At 41.0% G+C, this 26015-nt stretch overlaps 1 protein-coding gene across 4 annotated transcripts in view; it reads right to left on the reverse strand.

Moving 5' to 3' along the window:
* Positions 1-3797: 3797 nt before the first annotated feature.
* Positions 3798-26015, reverse strand: part of EIF4B (eukaryotic translation initiation factor 4B) — a 31934-nt gene continuing 9716 nt past the window's right edge. The window contains exons 3-15 of one of the 4 annotated variants that reach the window (XM_036251676.1): positions 24339-24547; positions 21824-21940; positions 19698-19752; positions 18896-19030; positions 14215-14352; positions 13933-14106; positions 10251-10479; positions 9311-9408; positions 7178-7391; positions 6748-6803; positions 6081-6189; positions 5478-5550; positions 3798-5117 (exon numbers count right to left, since the gene is read on the reverse strand). In XM_036251676.1, coding sequence (XP_036107569.1) covers positions 5037-5117; positions 5478-5550; positions 6081-6189; positions 6748-6803; positions 7178-7391; positions 9311-9408; positions 10251-10479; positions 13933-14106; positions 14215-14352; positions 18896-19030; positions 19698-19752; positions 21824-21940; positions 24339-24547 — 1688 coding nt within the window. In that variant the 3' untranslated portion in view covers positions 3798-5036. Of the gene's footprint in view, positions 5118-5477; positions 5551-6080; positions 6190-6747; positions 6804-7177; positions 7392-9295; positions 9409-10250; positions 10480-13932; positions 14107-14214; positions 14353-18895; positions 19031-19697; positions 19753-21823; positions 21941-24338; positions 24548-26015 lie in introns of all 4 variants that reach the window. The other 3 variants (XM_036251675.1, XM_036251674.1, XM_036251677.1) reach the window with 3 other exon arrangements.

The following is a 26015-nucleotide window of genomic DNA, read 5'->3' on the forward strand; positions in this document are numbered from 1 at the left end:
TGATTCCAATCTGGCGGCAGGGAAGAGGCTGTGAAGCAGCACATGGTGACAGTGTGGGTTCCCCAGAGACTGGCATTTGGGAGGGGTGGATATTGCTGGGACTAGGGAGCCTTGATCTTACTACTCTTGGCTGAGTTGGTGTCCAATAGGCAGTCCAGTGGTTAGAGCAGTCACGGGGGGGGGGGTTCTGGAGGGAGGGGGCTGGGGGACTCAAAGAGCTGGGGAGGGAAGAGATTGGGAGGAGTGACAGGAGTTAGGAGAGCAGGGATCAAAGGCTACTGGGGTGGGGGCAGGGCTGAAGGTCATTGTATGTATTTTGGCAAGATTTAAGTAATTGAGATACATGTGATACGAAAATTTGTTCATTTCTTTGGAATATATGCTAGTTCTTTTAACATCTTGCCTTCCCCAGGGCTCATCAGTTTTTGGTTGGGTCCTGAGATACATGCTAAAGCGATAGGTTCTAATCTCTAAAGGTTCCAAAGGAGAGACTGGGACTCAGTGAAGAGGCACTGGATTGAATCTCAGAGCAGTGGGTGGGCTAGAGCCTAACACTCAAACTGGTGTTGCTGCCCCTAAAGAGGAACCCCTCTTTTTTTTTTTTTTTTGAGGTTCCAAGGAATTGGAAGAGGGTCCTAAGATGGTTGGCTGAACTACCAGTTCAGACTTGATGCCTGCTCTCAATGTGGAGATCACGGGGAAGGAGGCTGCTGAAAGGAAGCGGATGAGAGAGAAAAATTATATATAAGGTGGCTCGGTGGGAGTAAAATACAAATGGGTGGCACATGGGGCCAGCCAGACCAAGAGCTGCAGAAAGGAAGGGGAAAGGGAGGAGAAAGCCAGGATTTTGTTAGTAAAGGTGAAACAATTTTAGGAACGCCTTCTCACCCTCCCTTCATGCAGGTTCTTACCTTGATTATGCAGAGGGCAGCCCATCTTGGCACTGAAGGCTGAACCCCCTCTTTCATGGTCTGGGGTGAGCCCATGCCTGTGGCCCAGTGTGCTGAGATCCTTGGGCTGGGGGACTGTAGGAGGAGGGCATTGAGGGTTGGAAGAGCACTGGGTCAGGGGAACTTCAGTGGAGGGCTGGATGCTGGGAACCAGAAGAGTGGGGGGAAGAGCAGAGCTGACTCTAGAGGCGGACCTCCTGGCTGAGGACAGAGCTTGTATTGTCCAACCCGGAGGTTGCTGGAGCTGGGCGGGGAGCAGCTCAGTTCGCCTCTTCCAAACCCCTTCTTTTTGGTGAGGTGGGAGGGTGAGGGAAGGCGAGTCCCTTCTTCACTTGTGGCCCTAGGGGCTGTGATGGTTGCTGAGAAACAAGTTTTATTTGAGAAATAATGCTTCCCAGGAGCAGATGTGTAGCTCTCCCACTTCCTGAGAAACCAGATGCTGTGAGCTCACTTAGCACTTGAGGTGACGCCCTTAGCACTAACTGGGACCCTCACTGCCTTGGGATCCAGATCTTAGTGTTAGATTTTGTTTAGGAGAAACTAGGCTATGTGGCCTGTTAAACACATGGGACCTAACCAACCTAAAATTGATCCTTGTAAAGTAGAATGCCATACCTACACCCTCTGGTTACTTAAAATCTGCAGCAGGTTGTCAGCCAAGGCTGCCCAGTCCTAGGATCCATTTCCCTTCCCGTTGTACTCAACCAAAAGGAACAAGTCAGCCTTTCCCACTTTCTACAATTCACCTAGATATCAGCATTGCAGTGAGGGGTGTGGCTCAAAGTGATGGCTTGGAGTGTGACAGACCGATTCCTGTGGTGAAGCCAGTTAAGCAAGCACTGCTCTGTAGGTTCCACAGGCAGCCTGGGCAGGGCCCTCACCCTTCCTACCTAACCCCACGCTGACAGGATGCACCCTCAGCCTCTTATCCCTTAATTTTGAAGAAATCAATGCACCAGCAAGAAACCACCAGACCAGCTGCTGCAGTTGGCCCAGGGGTAAGCCACTCATGTAACTATGCTCCCAACTCCCTTCCCTTTTCCCTACCCCTTTCCCCTTGGCTCCACAATTGTTGACTGAGGTTTCCTGGGCTTTTTGTGCTCCACCCCCTTGTGACCTTAAGGATTCTCTGCCACTCTCCTAACCTCTTTCCTGCCTTGCAACAATGAACAGTCTGTCCCTGCTGTTTGGAAAATTCCCACTAAGTCTGAGTGATGATCAAAAATGGTAACCCAGCCTGGCTGGTGTGGCTTAGCTGGGTACCATCCTGTGTACCAGATCACTGGGTTCCATTCAGTCAGGGCATGGTTGCAGGCTTGATCCGTTAGGGTGTGCAGGAGGCAGCCGATGAATGTTTCATTCTCACATCGCTGTTTCTCTCTCCCTCCCTCTCTTTAAAAATCAATAAAAAAAAAAATTAGCCCTGGCGGATTTAGCTCAGCAGTCAGAGCATTGGCCCTCGGACCAGAGTCGCGAGTTTGGTTCCCGCTAAGGGCATGTACCTTGGTTGCAGTGTCCCCGCTCCGGTTGGAGCTGTGCGGGTGGCAGCCACGCGCTGTCTCACAAACAAGAGATGTTTCTCCTTCTTCTTCCCTCTCTCCCTCCCATGCTAACTGAAGACACATTCAGAAGTGTACTCGGGTGAGGATTAAAAAAAAAAAAAAAACAGTGGCAACCCAGACTCCATTCTGCCTGTGCAGTGCAACCCAAGAAAATAGGCAGCATCTCTCAACTGCTGAAGGGTGGACGTTTATGGAGGCACTGCCTCAAGGACATGAGGCCTTTTCCCCAGAGCTCCCACTTCATCTTAGTAAATAAACAGCACAGGAAATGGACAGCAGATCTGCTCAAATGATATTCAAAGTTAACACCAAGCAAAAATGCTGGATGGGAGTTGATTTGAATTCCCAGTTCTTGGGCCTCAATGACCAGATGGATTCGCTTTGTAACCCCACCCTCTGTACTTACACAAAATGGTACTCAATCAGACGGGAAGGCAGAGTAGCAGACTGTTACTGGGGAGTCCAAGAGGACTGAGAGCACAGAGTGTGTCAAAGAATTTCAGCATAAAATGAACTTTAAAGATCAGATTTATTTGGAGAAAACAAAAAACCCACAACCCAAAGGATGGGATTCACATCTCAAGACACCTCCCAGGTAGTAAGTCTACAGATTACAAATCATTTTCATAGAAGATATTTTTGTACAAATTTTACATGTATTAGGAGTAGGACATAAATCCCTGTTTCTGCTTTAATGAAGGACTTGGTAGGGAGAGTGGGAAAAAAACCGCTTTTTTGGACACAACTATTTGGAAGGAGTAGACTTGAAGAGGGCAAACCCTACCTTTTCATCATCTACAGCAAATGGTTTAAAAAAACCCTTTCAACTTTGTGTATCTTTCTAAAAGCCATTTCCTAGCCACCCAAACCAATTGTTAAAGTTACTTCACTTGGTATGTCTTTTATGTCCACTGCTGCAGCACTCATAAACCAACACCCCTGCATGGCCAGACAGGGGCTAACCTAGGACTAATGGGAGAAGGACTCGCAAACAAGACACCAAGGTGTCATTTCTCTGTAGGTACCAATGTTGCCCGTAAGGATTCCACCTACTGGGCTGACAGTACAAAGGTGCACATAAAAGCAGGCAAGTTAAGCTATTTTAATGCAAGAGAAACCAGGACTTTGTTCAATAGTTCTCTCCATTATCATTTATTCTCAAGGGGAGCTAAAAACAAAACAAAACCACACATTGGTCTAGGCCACATTATAAATCCAAACATTGGTGTGAGATTTCAGTGGAGGAAACTTGTAAAAAAAAAAAAAAAAAAAAAAAAAACCCAAAAATAAACAAACAAAATACCCCAACATACCCAAAAAATAAAAAGCCCCAAACAAAAACCCCAATCAAGGTCTTAAGAAAGGCTCCCAGTTAATGTCCCTATTTATCCACCCTCACTCACCACCTAAGACCATTCTAGAGTTTGGTGTAAAAGGGGTCAAAGAAGCAGGACAGAACAGAAGGAGAGTCAAAGACAAAGGAGCCAAGATTTACTTGAGAAGAGCAGTGATTCCTCATTTGACAGCTCCCAGGGGCTGGATCCAGATGCCTGGGAGACTGCTTGTGTGGCTTCAACAGAAGCTGCTTTTTGGGAGGTAATAGGAAAGAGTAGTATGAGGAACACAAGACGACAGGAGTCAATTTTTAAAGCTTCAAGATTTCAACAGAGGAGGGTACTTGAACTTTCAGAAAGGATAGGTAGGATAGAGAGTATTTAAGGGCAAAACCAGGACACATAAAAAACTTGGGAATTCCCACACCCCCTAAGTGCTTCCTGCTCCAGGAAGTAACCATTCATGTGTTTATTGGAGGTCATACCATTTTCCCTATTACTGGTGCAAAATAATCCATCACCTCCCCAAAGCTTCTTTTCAAACCACGATTTCCCCACTTATTTTGGTCACCAAATAGTCCTATTCTTTAGTGGCCTGTAGACTTACTCCCAGCTACCCCCCTGGGGGGTAAAAATGAAGGAATTCCCCCTAGGCTGGCCCCAGTAACTCAGAATTAAATAAGAGGAGGGGCTGGCAGCCTCCTGGAGACTAAAATTTCAGAGACTAAACCTACCTTTCCAAGGATGGAGAATTTATTCAGATGTTAGAATTCATATATGCCACATTAGGATAGTAAGAATTAAAGGTAGAAATCTCATATTCTTCCTCATACCTGCCCTACTGCCCAGTCAGATTCCAGACATTGCGTCACTGTCATTGCCATTTTCCTAAACGGAGGCCCCTAGGCACTAATCACACAGGCAACTGCATGTGTCATAAAAACGCACAACTTTTCCACTAAAATACGTCTTTCTCTCTGGCTATATTGGCAATTCTCCAGTTAGTTCAATACTTTAAAGGCTGCAGCAGCATGCAAAAGAATTTCATTTCATTTCATTTTTTAAAAAAAAGTTAAGAAAGTCTCCAGGAGATGGTGCGTTTTATTTTGTCTTGTCTGGATAGAGGTTTGATTTGCTCTTGAATGTTCCAGGGTAGAGAGAGACTCAGAAAAAACCTAGGATGTAGAGGTCTACTCGGTGTAATCTTCTCCCTCGTTTTCATCTTCACCATCCACGGAGAGAGCAGCATACTTGCTTGCAGAACTGAACTTCTATAACAGACAAGAGTGATAAAGTGACAAAGGCCTTGGATTCTCACATCAAAATCCAAGAAACAGGATACTGATACTTTGGTCCAGACCGCAACCACTGGCTTGCTTATTAGCATTTTCCACAGAAGCATTTCCACAGCTAGGGAGAGCTGTCAGAGGCATGCACACGTGTTCTTACTTCTCCAAGACATACACCACCCTTCATCTTGAAAAGGGGATGAGAGTAGTAAAAGGTAAAAACAGAGAAAAATACTAATCTAAATATTCACTATGTCCAACCACTATGTTTACAGCCCTAAATGTAAGGGAGGTTCAACAGGAAAAGCTAAGGGAAGTTGAGGGCAAGCCTTTGACACTTACAGAGGCTGGATTTTCTTCAGGTTTCTTTGGCTCAGGTGCAGATCGAGAGTCTTGATCCTTTCTGCCATCTTTCCTGCAGAGATGTGAGTATAAGACCACACATCTTTAGGGGAGGACTCTCCCAACACCCATAAACAGTTTCAAGGCACACAACAGGCACCTCTAAGCAACAGTCCAAAAAAAAAAAATTTTTTTTTTTTTTGGCTTTTATTGTCAGAGCAGGAGGAAGAAAGGGGGGAAGAGAGAGAGAAACATCAACATGAGAGAGACACATCGAGTGGTTGCCACCTACACGACCCCAACCGGAGCCAGGGACAAACTACAACTGAGGTACGTGCCCTTAGCAGGAACTGAACCCGGGACTCTACGAACCATGGGCCAGCGCTCTAACCGCTGAGCCAAACCAGCCAGGGCAACAGTCCTTTCTATCTGGACACTGTTATTTCTAGATTCTCAGAATTATAACTGTCAATATTGGTCGACTTTAGTTTGTTCACAGTAGGAGATCTGGCAATGCACAGAGAACCAAGAACTTCTTAATTACAAAGACACGTATGTCTAGCATCAGAAAAAGTTACAAATGACAAGAGAAAACACCCATACCTATCTGGCTCCTTCCAGTGATCTTTGTTCCCTCCATCTCCTGGACCACGGCTGGAGTTCCCACTTTGGACTTTTGGGACACTCAACCCATCCACTTTATTTTCATCTGCTTGGGTAAAAATGCAAAAATAAACCGAAGGCAAGGAAAATAATTACTCTCCCTCTCCTAAGTTTCCTAAGGGCTGGAGAAAAATGTGCTCATGTACTGAGAAATTAAACCTCACCCCAACCCAGACTTCCTTCCTAAGTCCTTCTTCCCACGTACTCTCTCTATATATAACAACCCCCCCCAAACAAGATCCACTAAAAAGTTCCACCGTAGGATTTCACCATCATAAAAAGCAAACTGGTAATAAGGGCAACAATGCTATGTTGTGAGTGACCTTGGCCTTGCAGATGGTGACATTTCTAATCTGTACTTAGCATGTTAATTTCCTTCCGATTCTCTCCCCCCTTCAAAGAAATGTTCTACCAGGAAAGGGCAGGGTTCCATACTTTCTCTAGAGACCACTCCTGCCCTCTACTGGCAAGAATAGGCAAATAATCTAAGAACCTTTAACACAAAACCAGGTGCAAAATACACCAAAATTCAGTATTTCATGACTCCTTTATAGACTTTAAAATTTAGGCATCTAGGTGAAAAAAACCATCCTCCTTGTAGTCTTACCTTTCCTTGTTGGTCCCTCCTCAGATGGTTGAGCTGGAAGTCCTTTCCCCCCACCACTAGAAGGAAAACATATAATCATACCAGTTTTCTTAAGAGAGATAAGAAACTTATAATCACTCTCCAAATGCAGTAAGCTTTACAAAGAACCAAAAATACATATTTAACGCTATGGAACATTAAAATATGGGAGACAGCAAAAAAAAGCAATTATTTGAGTCACCAAAGTGATGTCAACCAGCTATCAAAACTCTAGAAAATGGAACACCTGGTGCTTAGCAGCCAGCTCCAGTATACATTGAACCTGCACTATGAGAACAAAGACAGGGCTAGATGCTATCTAAAGCCAACTTTCCATAGGGCACTTTCCATCATGACGTCACAATATTTAAGCTTCTACAGCTATCCAACTGCTGTTTCCAAGCTGACTCACCTTGTAGGGGATTGCTGCTCTGTGTCTGAACTCTGAGATCGAGCAGGAGGGTTAGAACTTCGCTTCACCCAAGCATTCTCCTTTGGTGGAGGGGCTGGCATTACCTTTAGAGGCTGTTCAGGTTTGGGAGGCTTAGAAGTTGGAGAGTGACAGTCTTCCTCCTTATTGAGTGTTTCATTTTCTAGAGACTTCTCACTCTCTCTCCTTCGTGCATCTGTGAAGTTAGAGGGGAGATCAAATTATCAGACAAAAATGCGTATTGTACAACCATCTATTAGAATCTCAACAGAGTAGGAAATAGTCCACATAGCATTTACTGTTATCATTTTTCTTTAAAAAATGTTTTTATTGATTTTTTTGAGAGCGGAAGGGAGAGAGATAGAAATATTGATGTGAGAGAGATACATCAATCGGCTGCCTCCTGCACACCCCTACTGAGGATCGAGCCCACAACCACATCATGAGATGATGGAATCGAACCTGGACCTCTCAGTACATGGGACCGATGCTCATTTCGCTGAGCCATACTGGCCGGACTCTTATTTTTCTTAAATACACTCTAATTTGGCTCCCAAAATTATAGCCTTTCCTAGGAATGAGCAAGTCCTCTTTATTTATTTTTATTTTCTGAAATTAAAAAAAAATCTTTATTGTTGAAAGTATTACAGATGTTCCCTCTCACCTTCCCTGCTCCCAAGCCCCTCCTGCTTTCCCCACACTATTGTGTGTCCATTGGTTACGCATATATGCATGTAAGTTCTTTGGTTTAGCTCTTCCCAAATCCCCTCTACCTCACCCCTTCCCTCTGAGGTTTGTCAATCTGTTTCCCACTTCCATGTCTCTGGATCTATTTTGATCATCAGCTTATTTTGTTCATGATATTCCATAAATGAGATCATGTGGTACTTGTCTTTGACTGGCTTATTTCGTTCAGCATAGCAAGCATTCTTTATTTTAAGACTATAGCTTTTCTAGTCTCAGTGTTAAAATGGTCACACTTGGAGAATGGTGTGTGTGTGTGTGTGTATGTAAAGGGGACCTGTGTTTGTGTGTGTCTATGTAAAAGGGACCTGTGTTGAAACTGCAAACTCCAGGAACCACTGATCAACTTTAGAGGCTCAACACAAACACACACTATATAATAAAACAATTCTATCCAACTGATACATTCATGAAAACCAGAACATACACATACCGTATTTTTTTTTTGAAAGCACCAAATGTTTCCTCAAAACTAGGAGTTTTGCTCTGGCTGGTTTGGCTCAGCAGTTAGAGCGTCAGCCCACAGACCAGAGTCTCTGGTTTGATCCCCGCCCTGATCGGGGTTGTGCGGGAGGCAACCAGTCGATGTGTCTCTCTCACATCAATGTTTCTCTCTCTCTCCCCCCTCCCTCCCACTTTATCTGAAAATCAATGGAAAAATATCCTCGGGTGAGGATTAAAAACTAATAATAAAATAAAACCAGGAGCTTATTTTTTTGTCAGATTCTTTTTACACTGTAAGTGCAAGCTCTTCAGCAATAGGGATACAAATTAACCCAATCATCATACTCCTACCAGGGTACAATGAGGTAGTACAACCTGTTACTAAGAGTACTCCAGTATTAATAATTCCCAGAAAATTTCTACAACACGTGGATGACTATTTCCAAATAACCCCAGCCTTGAGTCATGTTTTCAAATGCTCAAGTACAAATCAATTTAGAGGTGGGAGGAGAAACTTTAAAAAACACTGGCTCACAATAAGGGAAGGGAGGTGTTATAAATGAACCATTCATTTTCCAAAGTACTAAACATGCTTGTGACCATCAGTAAAATTCAAGTGAGGAAGGAAGAATCAAGAGCAGAATATCATCACTTGAGACATTGCTCTAAATAAACAAAACTCTGAGATGTCAACACATGAATGGACAAATATAACAGTCAAGTATACTCTATGGTATCATCTAAGTCTCCCTCTGGTTCCCCTGTCTCAGATTTTTCAGAGCAGGAGATGTAAAACTCAGGTCAATCCAGGATAACCCAAAAGAAGTGTCCACAACTAAATTTGATATCCCAAAGTCTCTGCACAATTTGGTTGTGAATAGGAATGAAAAAGGGCAATAATATGATACCCACCCTGGTCTGACTTACTTCTGCCAGATGAGGCTGAGGTCCCAGTCTGTGATGACTCACTTCCTGTCCTTGACCGTTCCCGTTCCTGAGTTTCTTCACTTCGCCAGCTTGGGTGTCTGTAGAAAAGATTTAACAAAATATATGTGTCCAGCTTGGTGAGGTCCTCCTTGAAGTCATGCTGACCCCCCAAGAACCATCGCTTATTAATATTTTATCACACTTGCTTTATCTATGGGCAGGTGGATGCATCTGTCTCTCTTTTTTCCTCAAACCATCTGAAAGCTGTAGCATTAAGATACTTTGGTTCTAACTATTTCAGCAAGCATCAGCTAGTATTAAGAAAATTCTCCTACATAATCTACAACACTGCCCTCCCTTACTGGTAACATAATTTTGCAAGTCATTCAAAACTAGGCCTAATTTTCCAGAACATTGTTAAAGAAGATTTCTACCCTATTAGAGCCAATGCCATCTTTTAATAATAAATATTTTATGATGACTCCTTTTAGTATCCTAAGTAAGACACAGCATACACACAAGTAAAAATAAATTAAAAAACAGTAAACATTTCCTCTCTCCTTTATCTCTAGTAAACTGTAAAGAGGTAAATCTTCCCACCTCACCATGGTGGAGTTTTACTTTATATACCAAAGCAGGGTTTGCAAATTTTTCTTAAAGGCCCAGATAAACTTTACTTATAAAAACAGGCCCAGATCATAATTTGCTGACTCCTGTATTAAAGTACCACCCAGTTATATTTGTTGTAGGTTAAACCAAGTACGTATTTTGAAAAATTTGAGGGATAGTAACCACTCCTAACTGGGCTAAACTCTCCATATGCTGATAAATGACAACCAACAACACCCACACAAATTTCCCAAGTGTCCCCTGGGGACGAAACGTCCCCACTAAGAACCACTGGATTCAGATGGGAAATTCATATTGACAATAGCCTCACCTCTCCCGAGGCCGACGTTCTAGTTTTGGCTCATCCAGCTGACGCTGCAATTTCTCCTGTTCCTTCTGTAGCCGCTCCTCTACTTCTCGTTCTCTAGCAGCTGTGTCAACAGGCTTTGCCCCTCCAAAGATAGAGGCTGCTCGACTGGACTGGGAGGTGCTAGCAGAGGAATCATCTTCCTTAGGAGTGCTCCGAGGCTTTAGATTCAGTTTGGGTCTTTGGGGGGGACCTAAGTTAAATAAAACTCTAAGTAATAGGTTTTCAAAATCACAAGCTGATGGCTGGAAGCCAGATTCCCAGACATAGCTTTTACATGGGATTCAGATTAGTGGCCTAGCCAATCCAGCAGAGAAGGGAGATTAGAAAATGGGTGGTTTAAATAACCAAGTCCAATCAATCCTTCCACTATCACATCCATGATGCAGTACCAGACTAAGGGGAAGACTAAAAATAGCAAAAATTTACACAGCAAACCGATCATTTATCATGCTTACTATTACGTGGGAAGAAATTTTCAACTACAATAAACTAGATGAATATATTTTGTTCAAAAATGGAAGATGGATTACTTAAGTAGGTTAAGAGCTTGTAGCAATATGATAGGACAGACTCTATTCTTATACTCTTGTCTCTGTATATAAATTTGACAGTGATTCATAGGGCACAGCATGCAACACTGAACACCTGAATATAAACCCTAAGGGAGTTTGAATTCTTCCCAGATTCAAGCGTTGGCATATGTCAAGACAAACTTGAGTGGTTCAAGGAAACTGTTTCCCAAATTCAGTGTTTACCCTAAATATTTCAGACACACAAAAGGTATAGCAGGTAAAAAGATCTATGTGTACTCCCCTCCCAGGAGCACTCCTGCACCTTCCCCTTCCCTCCTTCTTTCTCCACAGACATCCATCTCCTAAACTCTAAGGGACCCAATGAGGCTTGCAACAAAGGCAGCAATGGGCAGTGGCACTTCATCCTGGGCAAATCCCCTGAATTTGTCCCTAAGGCCCCCACCTGACTTCTTAAGTGAGCCAAAACAGCCTAGACTCATTTCCCCAGCCCTTTCTTGTTTCACTGTACTTAGTTTTAATAAACTTCCTCTAAAATTAAAAAAGAGAGCATATGCCCAGCTGGTGTGGCTCAGTGGTTGAGCGTTGACCCATGCACCAAGAGGTTGCCAGTCCAATTCCCAGTCAGGGCACATGCCCAGGTCGTAGGCCCAATCCCCAGTGGAGAGCATGCAGGTGGCCGATTGATGTTCTCTCTCATTGACGTTTCTCTCTCTCTCCCTCTCTCTAAAATCAATAAAGAAAAAAAAGCAAGCAAGCATGTGTACCAACCACCTGGCTGAAGTAGTAAAACACTATGAAAACCACTGAAGCCTGAGTATCCTTCCTCTGATGATGTGCCTAGCTGTGCTCTCTTCTCATAACCACTATGCTGAACGTGGTATTTTATCTTTACCATGCATGCTGCTCTTACCCCTTTCTTCTTTCTTTGATAACTTCCATTTATTTACCTACTGAGCAAATAACCTGTGCACCTATATTTCAGAAGCCGTGCTAAGGCCAGGAATTCAATGGTTGCAAAGTTTTCAGTTCTGATCTGCACGAAAACCAGTTTAGTGGGAGGATCAGAGGTAAAAAGAATACAGTGTGCTAACTTCTACAAAATAGATTTATCCATATGAAAGTTATAACAGTGGGACTGGGTTTGGGGAACCCTATAAAGGCTTCAAAGTACTAACACTGGAGTCTTGAAAACTGAGCACACACCTAACAGGGTAGATGTGGAAGGGATGGGAGACAACACTGAAGTAAACTGTAGGCAGAACAGTGAAGGCCCTTGGATATCAGAAGTACAGACAAAGAGAGATCTTTCAGACCACAGAGAGACTAGGAAGGTTTTTAAAAGAAGGAGAGTAATCTAATTAGACACTATTCCTGAAAGACAATATGGGCCAGTGTGAAGATGAAGTGAGGCAGAAAAATTTGTTAGTCATGTGGGTATAGCAATGAAGTCTGAATAAAAACAGTGCTAGTGACTTGGGAGACAAGGGTGGCAGGTCAGTAGGGCATGGGGTCACCAGAAAAAAAAAACCAGGTGTATACCTATTGGGAGAGGGAAGGAATGGCATGAGAGGAACAGGTCAGAAGTAAAGAGGACCTGAGGCCCACATATGAGACTACACTTTTCTCACAAGTCAACTGAAGATGATAATTGTGCCTACACATGCCAGACAGAATTCTTAGAATTATATCATACTTGTAACTCAGCTTGTTGGTGCAGAGTACTCAATAAATGCAAGTTGTTATTTCTAGGTTCCCTGAATGGAAATAACTAACAGCAATGCTTTTAAAAATTAAAAGTTTTGTAGAAAAAACTGGAAACATTGTATTTGTTCTGTTTTTGTTTGAGGGAGGAGATGTTATTGCAGTATAATTTCAATTTGGCTCTCATGACTTTTGTCACCCCACTATGTTTTGTTAGTATCCAGGTCTATCTTCCTTACTTTGGGGATTACAGGTGATGATATATATATAAAGCACTTGGCACCAAGTCAGAGCTGACCAAGGGGTTGCTTTCTGAAAATAAAGATAAAAATTCTGGGTCAGATATCTTTTTTTTTTTTTTAATCCTCACCCGAGGACATTTTTCCATTTTTTGTTCAGATAGAGCGGGAGGGAGAGAGAGGAAGAGAGAGAGAGAGAGAGAGAAACATCGATGTGAAAGGGACACATCAAGTGGCTGCCACCCGCACGACCAACCAGGGCCAGGGACAAACTGCAACCGAGGTACGTGCCCTTAGCGGGAACTGAACCCGGGTCTCTCTGTACCGCAGGCAGACGCTCCAACCACTGAGCCAAACCGGCCAGGGCCCAGATATCTTATTTTTTAAATGATATCACTAAAGTAAGAACACAAATGGTGGCCAATTAGCAATACTTTTTGAGAGATCAAATTTATAACAGGTTTTACATAAATGTTATAACATTAGGGGCATAATTTTAGGACAGGTGCATTGACATGCTAGTATTAATTAATGAATACCAATTACTGTGGTAATTAATAATGGCACTGCAATCAGGAACACTTGGTTTTGATCCCCATAGTGCCAATTACTGGCTATGAAACTATTATTGCCTTCATTAGAAAGATGGCACAGCCTGGCCGGTGTGGCTCAGTGGTTGAGCATCGACCCATGCACCAAGAGGTTGCTGGTTTGACTCCTGGTCAGGGCACATGCCCAGGGTGTGGGCCAAATCCCCAGTGGGGGGCATGCAAGAGGCGGTCAATCGATGTTCTTTCTTATTGATGTTTCCATCTCTCTCCCCCTTCTTCAATAAAGAAAAAAAAAAATGATGGTACTATTTCTTAAGTATAATTTACTAAATGAAATCACACCATAAAAATGTCTGACAATGGTTTTTTACTTTTCTGCTTTGTTTACTCAATAAATTTCAACTGAAAAATCTATATACTAAGGGAAGTTAGAACTAGACATTGCTTCATTTCCATTATGTTATCCATATCCAATGCTCTTTCTGTTCTACTCTGCTGCGTCCTTTACAATGTGTAAATTCTATCTGTGCTCAATTAAGGGGTTTGAACATAATTGAAAAATTTCCCATCAGTTTGTTCAATAGTCTGCCCCATTAAGCAAGCAAAAGAAAATGATTACCTCTATCATCACGCCTATAGTCATCTCGAGAGTAATCATCTCTGGAGCTCCATGACCGATCATCACGTCTGTCGTATCTGTCTTCATAGCGGTCCCCGCCTCCTCTGTAGTCATCATCCCTACGGTACCCACTACCAAATGCTCTTCTGCCACTGCCTATCCTGGAATCATAGCCTGTAAATAAATACACCCTAAATGGTCATCATCACAGTGGAGGGAAGAAAAGGCAAGAAGGGAAGTCTTAAAAGAAAGCAATTTAACTTAATGGTGTTTTATAATAACCTCTATCATAGTCTCTGCTGCCTCTGTCATCATAGCGATCCCGGCCACCGTATCGATCCATATCCCGGCGTGGGCCATCACGATAGCTGTCCCGATACCCATCACGGTATCGGTCTGAATCATAACGATCTCGATACTCTAGAGGGAAGAGAGACAAGTAAAATAATTTGTTTTGGACACTAAAGAAACAAGATAGCCAATTAGGTCAATTTGGTTTCATGAATTCATTTCCACGGCTGAATCTACTTTTATAAAAATAAGTCCTTATATCCAAAGTGGAAGAATTAAAAAAAATTTTTTTTCTTTATTGATTTTTAGAGAGAGATGAAGGGGGGGGGGGGAGAGAGAGAAACATCGATTAGCTGCCTTCAGCATGTCCCTCACTGGGGATCGGGCCCACAATCTGGGCATGTGCCCTGACTGAAAATCAAACTGATAACCCATTGATGCATGGGTCAACACTCAATCACTGAGCCACACAGGCTGCTCAAAAATCGGAAGAATTTGTATTGAATTAAAGTATTCTTGGTATATATATATATTTTTAATCCTTACCCGAGGATACTTTCCCATTTTTTTGTTCAGATAGAGTGGGGGGCGGGGGGGAGGGAGAGAGAGAGAAACATCGACACGAGAGGGACACATCGAGTGGTTGCCACCTGCACAACTCATCCAGGGCCGGGGACAAACCGCAACCAAGGCACACGCCCTTAGCGGGAACTGAACCTGGGTCTCTCTGGACCGCAGGCCAATGCTCTAACTGCTGAGCCAAACTGGCCAGGGCTTGGTATTTTTTTGAATTAAAAATTTAGGAGAAAGTTAGAGAAGAAAAAATATATATTATATAACAAATTTCCAGAATTAAAGATTTAGATAATAAAACTTGTAAGTACAAAACATTAGAAGAAAATATAGTTGCAATCTTCTATCCCTGATGCCAAAGAACCAATCAGAGATCACTTAAAAAGTTTAGTACAAAAAACAATAGACACCACCACAAATCTGAGGCAAAGAAAAGGAGAAAAATACATTCAACATATGACAATGGGTTGTCTAGGACATCATATTCCACTACCAAACTGGCAAAGATGAAAATAAATGATACATCCTGTGTTGGCAAAGTTTAGAAGAGAAAGTCAATTCCTACACTGTTGATGATTTTAAAATAGTACAACCACTCTCAAAGTTGTTTCAGAACTATGTATTAAATTATGCATACCATCTAGGCCAACAATTCAAATTATAGGAATTTTTCCTGAGCAAATAACTGGACACATGTACAAAAGGAGGTTCAGCCCTGGTCAGTTTGGCTCAGTGATAGAGCACTGGCCTGCGGACGAGTAAGTCCTGGGTTTGATTCCAGCCAAGGGCACGTACCAGGTTGCAGTTCGTCCCCGGCCCTGGTTGGGGTCGTGTGGGAGGCAGCCAGTAGATATGTTCCTCTCACATCTATGTTTCTCTCTCTCCTCACACTCTATCTGAACAAAATATAAAAAAAAAAAGTCCTTGGGTGAGGATAAAAAAAAAACTGAATGGGATGCACCAAAAGGTTGCCAGTTCAATTCAATTCTGGACCAGGGCTCATGCCCAGGTTATAAGCTTGATCCCCAGTAGGGTCATGCAGGAGGCAGCCAATCCATGTTTCTCTCTCATTGATGTTTCTATCTCTCTCTCTAGAAAATCAATAAAAACATATTTAAAATAAAATGAATGGGAAATGTAATTATTAAATGTGTTCATGATCTACTATTTGAAAAAAGTTATGTTATAAACTGTATTTTACACACACATACATGAATATCAATGTCAGAAGCCTTTAATGTCAGAAATCTGAATATTTTTTTTAAAAAAGTTTATTCCAATTTATACACACACACACACATATATTTAGAGAGCGTGGAAGGGAGGAAGGTAGAGAGAAACATCAATGTTGCCTCCTGCACAGCCCTGATCAGGGCCGGGGAAACTTGCAACCCAGGCATGTTGCCTTGACAGGAACATAACCTGTGACCCTTTAGTCCGAGGACCAATCCTTTATCAGCTGAGCCAAACCAGCCAGGGTTGTATGTTTTTACTGATTTTTTTAGAGAGAGGGGACAGGAGACAGAAATATGGATCGGCTCTCTCCTGCACGCCCCCTGCTGGGGATCGAGCCCGCAACCTGGGTATGTGACCTGACAGATTCGAACCAGGACCTCTCAGTCCATGGGATGGTGCTCAATTCACTGAGCCACACCGGCCACACTGAATGCTAGAAATTTGTATGAAGAAATGCAGTAGCCCTGGACGGTTTTGCTCAGAGATTAGAGCATTGGCCTGCAGCCCAGAGAGACCTGGGTTCAGTTCCCACTAAGGGCACGTACCTCAGTTGCAGTTTGTCCCCGGCCCTGGTTGGGTCATGTGGGTGGCAGCCACTCGATGTGTCTTTTTCACATCGATGTTCCCCCCACCTCTCCCCCACTCTGTCTTAACAACAACAACGACAAAAAAAATGGAACAATGTCCTCAAGTAAGAATTAAAAAAAAAAAAAAAATGCAGTAGCTCAGGTGGCAACTGTGAACAGTAAACCTCATTTATAAAAAGGAGGGTAGTGACTATTCAGCTTCAGAAGACTTGCTAGACCTTCCAATTTTCTGAGAGAAGCTGGGAACCCAGTTAAAAACAAACAAACAAACAAACAAAACCTCACCTGAAGATACTTTTCCATTTATCTTGAGATAGAGGGAGAAGGAGGGGGAGAGGGGTAGGGAGGGGGAGAGGGGTAGGGAGGGGGAGAGAGGGAGAGAAACGATGATATGAGAGAGACACATCAATTGGTTGCATTCCGCATGACCTTGACCAGGGCTGAGGACTGAACCACAACCAAGGTACATGCCCTTGACAGAACTGAACTCACGAGTCTTTGGTCCGTGGGCTAACGCTCTAACCGCTGAGTCAAACTGGCCAGGGCGAGAACCCAGATTTTTGCATTAAAAAAATCTCAATTTCTAAACATGAACCATTAAAAAATAAATCTTGAAACATTTTAAGTTTAATAATTGATGTGTATAGGCCAAAGGGGGATAGTAATTTTATGAATGCTTCCTTTTAAACAATGATTTCATTCTGCTAAGAACATCATTTTGTCTGTGAACAGACCTTCCATGGTAGTTTAAATTTTACAAATTAAATGACATGCTAATACTAGTCAAGTAATTATCTGCAGGAAAGTAGAACAGAATTAAAAAACAAACATCCAAAAAACCCTGCTGTTTATTCTGAAATATGTTTTTTTATTTCTGGATAGGCAGTAAACTTGATGATATTAAAATGATTGTGCCCTGGCCGGTTTGGCTCAGCAGTTAGAGCGTTGGCCTACGGTCACAACTTGTGTATTAATACTATATAATACTGTTTTCAAATTTCTATATTTTTGGTCCCTTAATAGGTTTTGAATTTTATCACTGTTGTTACATGTATGTTATACCATAAAGTAGTCCATTTATGAACAAACTACTACTTAGTCATTTCTTTACTCAATAGTAGGTTCTTTCCATTTAAAAAATACAAACACTGTTGAGTATTTCTTCATGTATTTTAATAAAGTTGCGTTAATTTTCTCCATAAATGTTTTATTTATTTATTTATTTTTTATCCTCACCCGAGGACATTTTTCCATTTTTTGTTCAGGTAGAGTGGGGGGGGGGGGAGAGAGAGGAACAGAGAGAGAGAGAGAGAAAAACATCGATGTGAAAGGGACACATCGAGTGGCTGCCACCCGCACAACCGACCAGGGCCGGGGACAAACTGCAACCGAGGTACATGCCTTTAGCGGGAACCGAACCCGGGTCTCTCAGGACCGCAGGCCGACGCTCTAACCGCTGAGCCAAACCGGCCAGGGCTCCATAAATGTTTTACAAAGGTTTTGTAGGATTTAGGTCAGTGATTCTCAACCTTCCCAATGCCGCAACCCTTTAATATAGTTCCTCATGTTGTGGTGAACCCCGACCACAAAATTATTTTTGTTGCTACTTCGTAACTGTAATTTTGCTACTGTTATGAATCGCCATCGGAAATATGTGTTTTCCGATGGTCTTAGGCCACCCCTGTGAAAGGGTCGTGAACCCAATGGGGTCTGATTTAGGTAGTATGTGTAAAAGTTGTAATTCACCCCAACTCCTACCCCATAATATTCCCCTTCTTTAAATTATCTTTTACTTGCAGATTGTTTCTCTTCCCAAGTATAAACAATGTCCAATGAGGACAGGAATTTTATCTGTTTTGTTTACTCCTATAGCCTGAACTTAAAACAGTATCTGGCACATGACAGACATTTAGTATTTTTGAATTGAATGAATTTTATTTTCAAAGGTGTCTTTAAAAATTTACATTTTGACTGTTTGCTGCTAGTAATGCAACCAATTTTTGTATAGCAGGCTCTCCAATAACGTAGGAACTCTTGTTTTTCTATCAATTAGCCTCTGGTTTCATTTTATGCTGTTTCACTTAAAATTGCAGAACTTATTGATGATGTCAAGTGAGGACTTACTGTATAACACTCTTAAACCCATCAATCTTGCTGAACTCTTAATTGGAGTACTTTATACTTTGTAGAATCTGTTGGGTTTCTTTATAAACAACTGTCTCCAAAAAAAGAGAAAAAGGAACACAGAAAAATTAACTTGATAAAAATGAACTTACTGTCTCCAAAGCTATCATCACCTCTTCTAGGTGGATAGTCATCAAAGCTGTCTGTGGCAGGACGGGCCCTCCAGTCTGTATCTGTTTTGTCAGAATCCCGATTTCTATCTCGGCCAAAAGAACGATCATCCCTATCTATAGATATATAAAGCAAAAAGAAAAAAAAGAAAGCCCACAAGTGAGCTCACAGAAACATTTGCTCAATAGTTCTCGCGTGCACAGAAAACTCCACTCCATTTTCTATATTTCTTGTTCATATCACAGCACAGTCATGAAGTTACCCCAGACCCGATAAGTGCACTTTCCAACTCAACTGAGTCATGTATTTCCTCACATTTACTCCTACTGGCTTAATGCTTATCTGTCTCAACTTCTATATAGGAGGAGCCCTGATATATACATAAATTAGACCCCTCTTGTGTCCAATGTAGTACTGAGTACCTAATCTATTTATTATACACTTAACACTCACCTATGTCAATCGGGATTTCTCAATCTCAACACTACTAACATTTTAAACGGGCTTATTCTTTGTTGTGGGGGGCTGTCCTATGCACTACTGGATTAATCCCTGGATTCTGTTATATGTTAATAGCACTCCCCCAGTTGTGACAACCCACCATGTCTCCAAACATTAACAAATGTCCCCTAGGACAAAATCATCCTCAGTTAAGAACGACTGCTCTAAATTAAGGTAGAGCTATCATTATCTAACTTGATTAAAATTTTATGGGAAAGGGCACCCCTGCTTTGTCATCCTAGGACAATAACAAAATAGGAGAACTTCTATCAGCTTTCTTACCTTTATCCTGGGCTTGATCAGCAACGTCCACTCGAATTCTCCTGTTACCTAGAGACTGAGAGCATAGGACCATATTAACCAACCTTTTGCCCCATTATGCACAAATCCCATGAGTGACCTTGAACATCTGGGCATAGCAGAAGCACTAGGGGAAGGAAGATAAAGGAAAAACACTGTAATCTACCCAACACTCCAATTTACTGGCTAAAGAATCCTTTATAAAGACTTGAAAACGGAAATAACCCCTCAGAATTAACAAAAGTTAGGTTTAAATGATGTCAGGTCAATTAGCTTACTATTTTTATAAGGCCGAATTTCACAGCATAGTTAACTTTTCAACCATAAAAGGCAATTTAATATCAAGTACAAGAAATTAAAAATAATTCCCAAACAACTAGCTAAATAAAAGACACATTTGGGTCCAGAGTAATTACTCAATCAAACATTTACAGAGCCCTTATTATGTAGCATGGATTTTGTGTATAATCTTAAGTTCTTTCATTTAATGTTACCTTTGAGTAAATCAGTCCCTCCAGGATACCCTCTGATTTCCCTTTCCCACATTTTATATACTTTGAACCTAATTAATTCTACTGCTGTTTTTTCCTCATTTCATAGTAGAATCTACAGTTGAAGAAGGATAACAATGAAATTTAGTTAAAAATACCCAGAATTAAACTAAATACCACTATAATAAAATCTCTAAATACACGGCAACTCCTTAGTCTGGACCATGACAACATTTTAACAGTTAATCCAGCAAACTTCAGATAATAATTGCATGCTACTCTTTTTAAAAATCCAGACCAAGAAGTTAAGAATTAGTAATGTTGCCCTGGCCAGTTTGGCTCAGCGGTTGGAGCATCCGCCTGCGGTTCAGAGAGACCCGGGTTTGGTTCCCGCTAAGGGCACGTATCTTGGTTGCAGTTTGGCCCCGGCCCTGGTTGGGTCGTGCGGGTGGCAACCACTCGATGTGTCCCTTTCACTTTGATGTTTCTCTCTCTCCCACTCTATCTGAACAAAAAAATGGGAGTGTCCTCGGGGGAGGATTAAAAAAAAAAAAAAAGAATTAGTAATGTTAATAAAAATCTGAAAATGATCTGAGAATAAATACTTTGTATTAACTTCAGCTTTTCATGTATTTAATTAAATAAGTGAATTTTTATTTCTAACTAACATTTACTTGAGATTATCAAGGTGGTAATTATGAGACAGGCAAAATATTTTAAGAGGTGTTGATTTTAATCATGTCAAACGGCAGTTCGGGATCATAGAATTATGGCACAAATGGCACTGGCAATTGCCTTCTCAACAATGAGGGATTTCTGGAATTAAAAGAGAAAAGAAGCATTTTTTCCTTCCCAGATATAGATTGATTTCTAAAGTCACTGGAGGTTTAAAAAAAAGCAGTTCCTAGATTAAAACTTCAATCACTAAAAGGTAAATAAATGCTTCAATATCCTGCTTGGGGTAGCCTTAGAATAGCTACATAGCACCAATCCTGTAATAACTGCATTACAATTAGATTTAATCACTATTCCCTCTCAGGCATTAGCAGCTGAATTCCCTCTCCCTACTAAACCTATAATGTGTTTGGATAGAAAACATCGATGGCAATGTTGAAAAGTAGGACTGAATGTAGAACACTCCTAGAAGCATGCATTTGTTACAAACAACATTCAAGTGAGAAATGTTTCCAAACACTCTTAAAATTATTTAAAAAACATCATTACTTCCCTGAAATGAGATAAAGCCTTTTCATACTAACCTGATTAATATGAATTTTCTATTTGGCTTGATCTGGTCAGATTATTTTGAAAAAGCAAAGCCACGAGAGCTGAGGCAAAGCTGTGAGTGAATGAATGTGAGATTCTATTAAAAGACTTGGTGTGGTGAATTATTTCCACAATTTTCCAACCTATGTACCTCCCTGAATTATTGAAGCCTGCTGAACTTGCTGAAGTGAGGTGTGACTTTTAAGTGTTATATTGTTAAATAACCTAGGCTTTTCTTTGTAGACATTCTGGGAACCTTTGAAACAGCTACTGACCCAATTAAAAAAATGTTTGATAAACACCAGATGTGTCAGCTCCCACTCTCAAACTCCCCACCCCTATTTTCCTTACCTCTTCATTGAGGCTCAGAGCATTGAACAAGGAATCCAGGTCCTCAAACTCAGCATAACCAAAACCTTTCAACCTCTCTGGATTGCTGGGTTCACGTGGTAAACGCACCGCACTGATCTGAAGGAGTAAAGAAACAAAATGTTTCCCAAATCAATATTCTGGTTCATTTGTCTTTTGACCACTCTTATAGTATATACAATGAATGTATTTGAATACACAAATATCTGGTTATCTCCAGGCAAAAAACTGGTGCCAAGGGATAGAAGACAGACATCACTGTAGGTCCTATTAAACCTCTTTAACTTGAATACGAATTTAAATCTTAAAACAACAAAAACCCCCAAAACATGAGTTCAGTGTATTCCTTGTGTCCCTGACTTTTGCTTCTAAGTTTTTAGTTATTTTGCAATCAATAACAACTGCCCATCCCACAATTAGCTTATTTTAGTCTTCTATTTGTCTTATTTTAGTTCATTTAAATACATATTTCCAATTTTTTTCTTTCAGAAAGTCAACTAAATTATTGCTAAAACATTTTTGGGGCAGTATATTTTTCAGAAACCTTTATCTGAGAACCGTTGTCTTCATACATTAACAGTTTGGTAGAAACAAACACTGGATTGTAAATTCCCTCACCCCTATCCCCTCTGCTGAATTCTGAGATGGCAAACCACTGAATCTTTACTTTTTGAAGGCACAGGAAAAAATTCACAATAGCCTGGTTTTAATTAGAGGTTAACTTGTACTTTATAATGATAAATGCAGGTTTCTTTCCTTTAAAGTTTCATAAGACAGTCTCTGCACTAATTTTTATTTATTAATTGTTTATAACAGGTTATGCACTCATGTTGAACTTAAAGACAGTTTTCAAATACTTTTGACTATTTTCTTGTCATCTACATCTGTTTTCCTTACCCTTTTGATTTACTATATTGAAGTTTATCTTCTGATTTGATATTTATGCTGGCTCTCTTGAGATATAGATTTTGTTAGCTTTTTAAAAATTCTAATTGAATTCAACTCACGAGGTAGTAGAAAAAGGAACTCAATATGAAAGGGGGAAGTAGCTAAACACCAGTTCTAGAACATAAAGGTGAAAGGTCTGAACAGACCAAAGATTTCATCCAACATTCTACAAAAAGAGGCCACTAGAGAGAAATCAAGAACAGGCCAGCCTTCTAGTTGGTCTACATAATTAAACAGAGAGAACAATTTGTAGATGGCAGTCAAAAATAATCACACCAAAAAACCAACCACAGGACAGAAGGGAACAACTTTTAAATGTATTTTTAAATGTTTTCTCATTTGCAAAGACTGAGAAAAAACCTAATAGAACTGAAACCTGTTACTCATTGTTTTATTTTTTAAAAAGTACTAAGTATTTTTAAATCAAAGCTTGAAAAAAGAACTTCTGAGCACCTCTCCACTCTGGAACTTTCAAGACCAGCATTTTGAAATGTACCACCAGAATACTCCTCAGCCATAAGAGATGAAATACTACCAATAACATGAATGGACCTTGACAGGATCATGCTAAGCAAAAGTCGTCAGTCAGAAAAAGCTTAGAGCCATATGATTTCATTTATATGTGGGATATAAAACTCAAACTCAGAGACACAGACAACAGTAATATGGTTACCAGAGGGAAGGATGGTAGGGAGATAGTAAAGGGGGCTAAACATATGGTGACAGAAGATGACTTGACTTTGGGTGGTGGGTACATAATGCAATATACAGATCATATATCATAGACTACACTTGAAACCTCTATCACCCCAATAAATTTAATAAAAAAAATTACCTAAACTTTTAAAGCAGGCTTATAAACACTGTAAATTATATGTGAGCAAACGTTAATATAAATTATACGTCTGCTAAATTAAATGTTTTCTCTCTCTTTTTTTTTATTATCCTCACCTGAGGAAATTTTTCCATTTTTTGGTCAGATAGAGTGGGAGGGAGAGAGAGGAACAGAGAGAAACATTGATGTGAAAGGGACAAATCGAGTGGCTGCCACCCGCACGACCCAACCAGGGCCAGGGACAAATTGCAACCAAGGTACGCGCCCTTAGCGGGAACGGAACTCGGGTCTCCCTGGACCGCAGGCCAACGCTCTAACCGCTGAACCAAACCGGCCAGGGCTTAAATGTATTCTTATAAAAAATTAGTAAGTATTTTGATATAAGCCTGAATGTCATTAACAATGGCTGAGTTCAGAGAAACTTTCTACCTTTGAACATTTAAGTGGGTACATCACCTTTAAGTTTCTTAACAAGAAGGGGTACAGGTTTTTGACCCTCTCTGTATCAATAAGGTATTGTTAATTTTTCTGAGATTGTCTGACTGGTGTTGGATAAGAACATTCACAGCCAAAAAGCTTCAATACCATTTAATTATACATATTCTTCCAAGTCTAGACACAACCTTAGGATCTTTCTGAACATAGAAAATCAGACAGTCACTATCAATATACTACCCTACATATCTATTTAATTGCCTAAACCTTTAGACTTACATTTAATCCTCTAAAGAATTCCTTAATGGAGTCTTCTGTCACGTCATAGGGCAGGTTCCCTAGAAAAGCAGTGTAGGGTGGCGATTTGGGAAGACGGCTCCTGTCAATATTGGGTTCCCGAGCAGCCCGTGGAGCAGTGGGCAGGATGGAACGGTCAATTGGAGGTGCCCTGTATACATCATCATCATTACTGTGCCAAGTGGTTGAAACTAGGATAGAAAAGTGGACATAAATTAGAGGAAATTTCACTCACTGTAGAATAAGAGCACCTGTGCTAAGTGCCAAGTGTTAAATGAGCTACCTCAAGAATGAAACAGGTAATGTTAGACTCAGAATAGCAATGCAAAAAGACTCAGTTTCTTTGATTCCAAGTATTTCAAGGCCCAGGCTTTTATTAACAGAATCATGGTGATGGTTATTCCTTATGTAGAAAAATGATAGAATATCAACTACTCTTTACAGAATGTTACTATCTGCCAGGTACTTCATATTCATTACATCCCATCTTATCTTTTTAACTATCCTGTGAGATTGTTCCCCATTCTACAGAGAAGGAAACTCAGATTTCAGGATGGTCCAGTAACTTGTCCAAGGTCACATAGTAGAGGGTAATCCTGGTAGAACTAGGATTCTGACTTGGGTCCCTCTTATTACAAAGTTACTTAACCACCAAGAACAGCTCATTCTTACTTTTCAAGCTAAAGAAAGTGTTTTCTTCATGGTTTATCTTCCCTTTATTAAAAAAAAAACAAAAAACCCATCACCACCACCAACAAAAAACCAGCTGGCCAGTGTGGCCTAGTGGTTAAGAGTGTTGGCTCACGCACTGAAGGGTCATGGGTTCGATTCCCAGTCAAGGGCATGTACCTGGGTTGCAGGTTTGATCCCTGGCCCCATCTGGGGTATGTGTGGAAGGCAATCGGTCAATGTGTCTCTCTCACATCGATGTTTTTCTCTCTCCCCATCCCTCCCTAAAAAAGATCAATTCTGCCCAGTGGGTGTGGCTAAGTGATTGAGCATCCACCCATGCACCAAGAGGTTGCTGGTTCATTCCTGGTCAGGGCACAGGCCCAAGTTGTGGGCCCAATCCCCTGTGTGGGGCATGCAAGAAGTGGCCAATTGATGTTCTTTCTCATCGACGTTTCTATCTCTCTTTCTAAAAGCAATAAAGAAAAACAAAAACTACTTAAAAAAAGATCAATTCTGTCCCAATAGCACTGCCCATGAATTTGCACCTGAAATATCAATACTTATGTAAAGTACAATCTATGTGCAATTATAAAAATAGGTCATAATAAAAAAAAAGTATTCTTCAGTCTACTATGAAAGCTTTTAGAAAAACAATGATGGGTAGTGATTATATATAGCTCCTGCCTGTTCCTGGCTACTCCTTGAAGGTATAGAAACTTGTCCAAATGATACCCCAATGACACTTCTATATTTTCCCACCATAATTACTATTCCTATTTCCTTTCTTCAGACCACTTTTATTTACCCAGGGACACTGTGACTTCATACCAACAGCTCCTAGAACAAATTATTCCTTGACTGAGTGTAAACAGCTTATAGATTACATTGCAATTCACTTTTTCACAGAAATTTAGACCCAAAAGGAAATAATCTGGTTCTTACTTTTCAAATGAAGAATAAGATTTGAAGGGACAGTAGAAAAATCTG

The sequence above is a fragment of the Molossus molossus genome, unplaced genomic scaffold (genome assembly GCF_014108415.1).
Source record: "Molossus molossus isolate mMolMol1 unplaced genomic scaffold, mMolMol1.p scaffold_m16_p_10, whole genome shotgun sequence".
Classification (NCBI taxonomy): domain Eukaryota; kingdom Metazoa; phylum Chordata; class Mammalia; order Chiroptera; family Molossidae; genus Molossus; species Molossus molossus.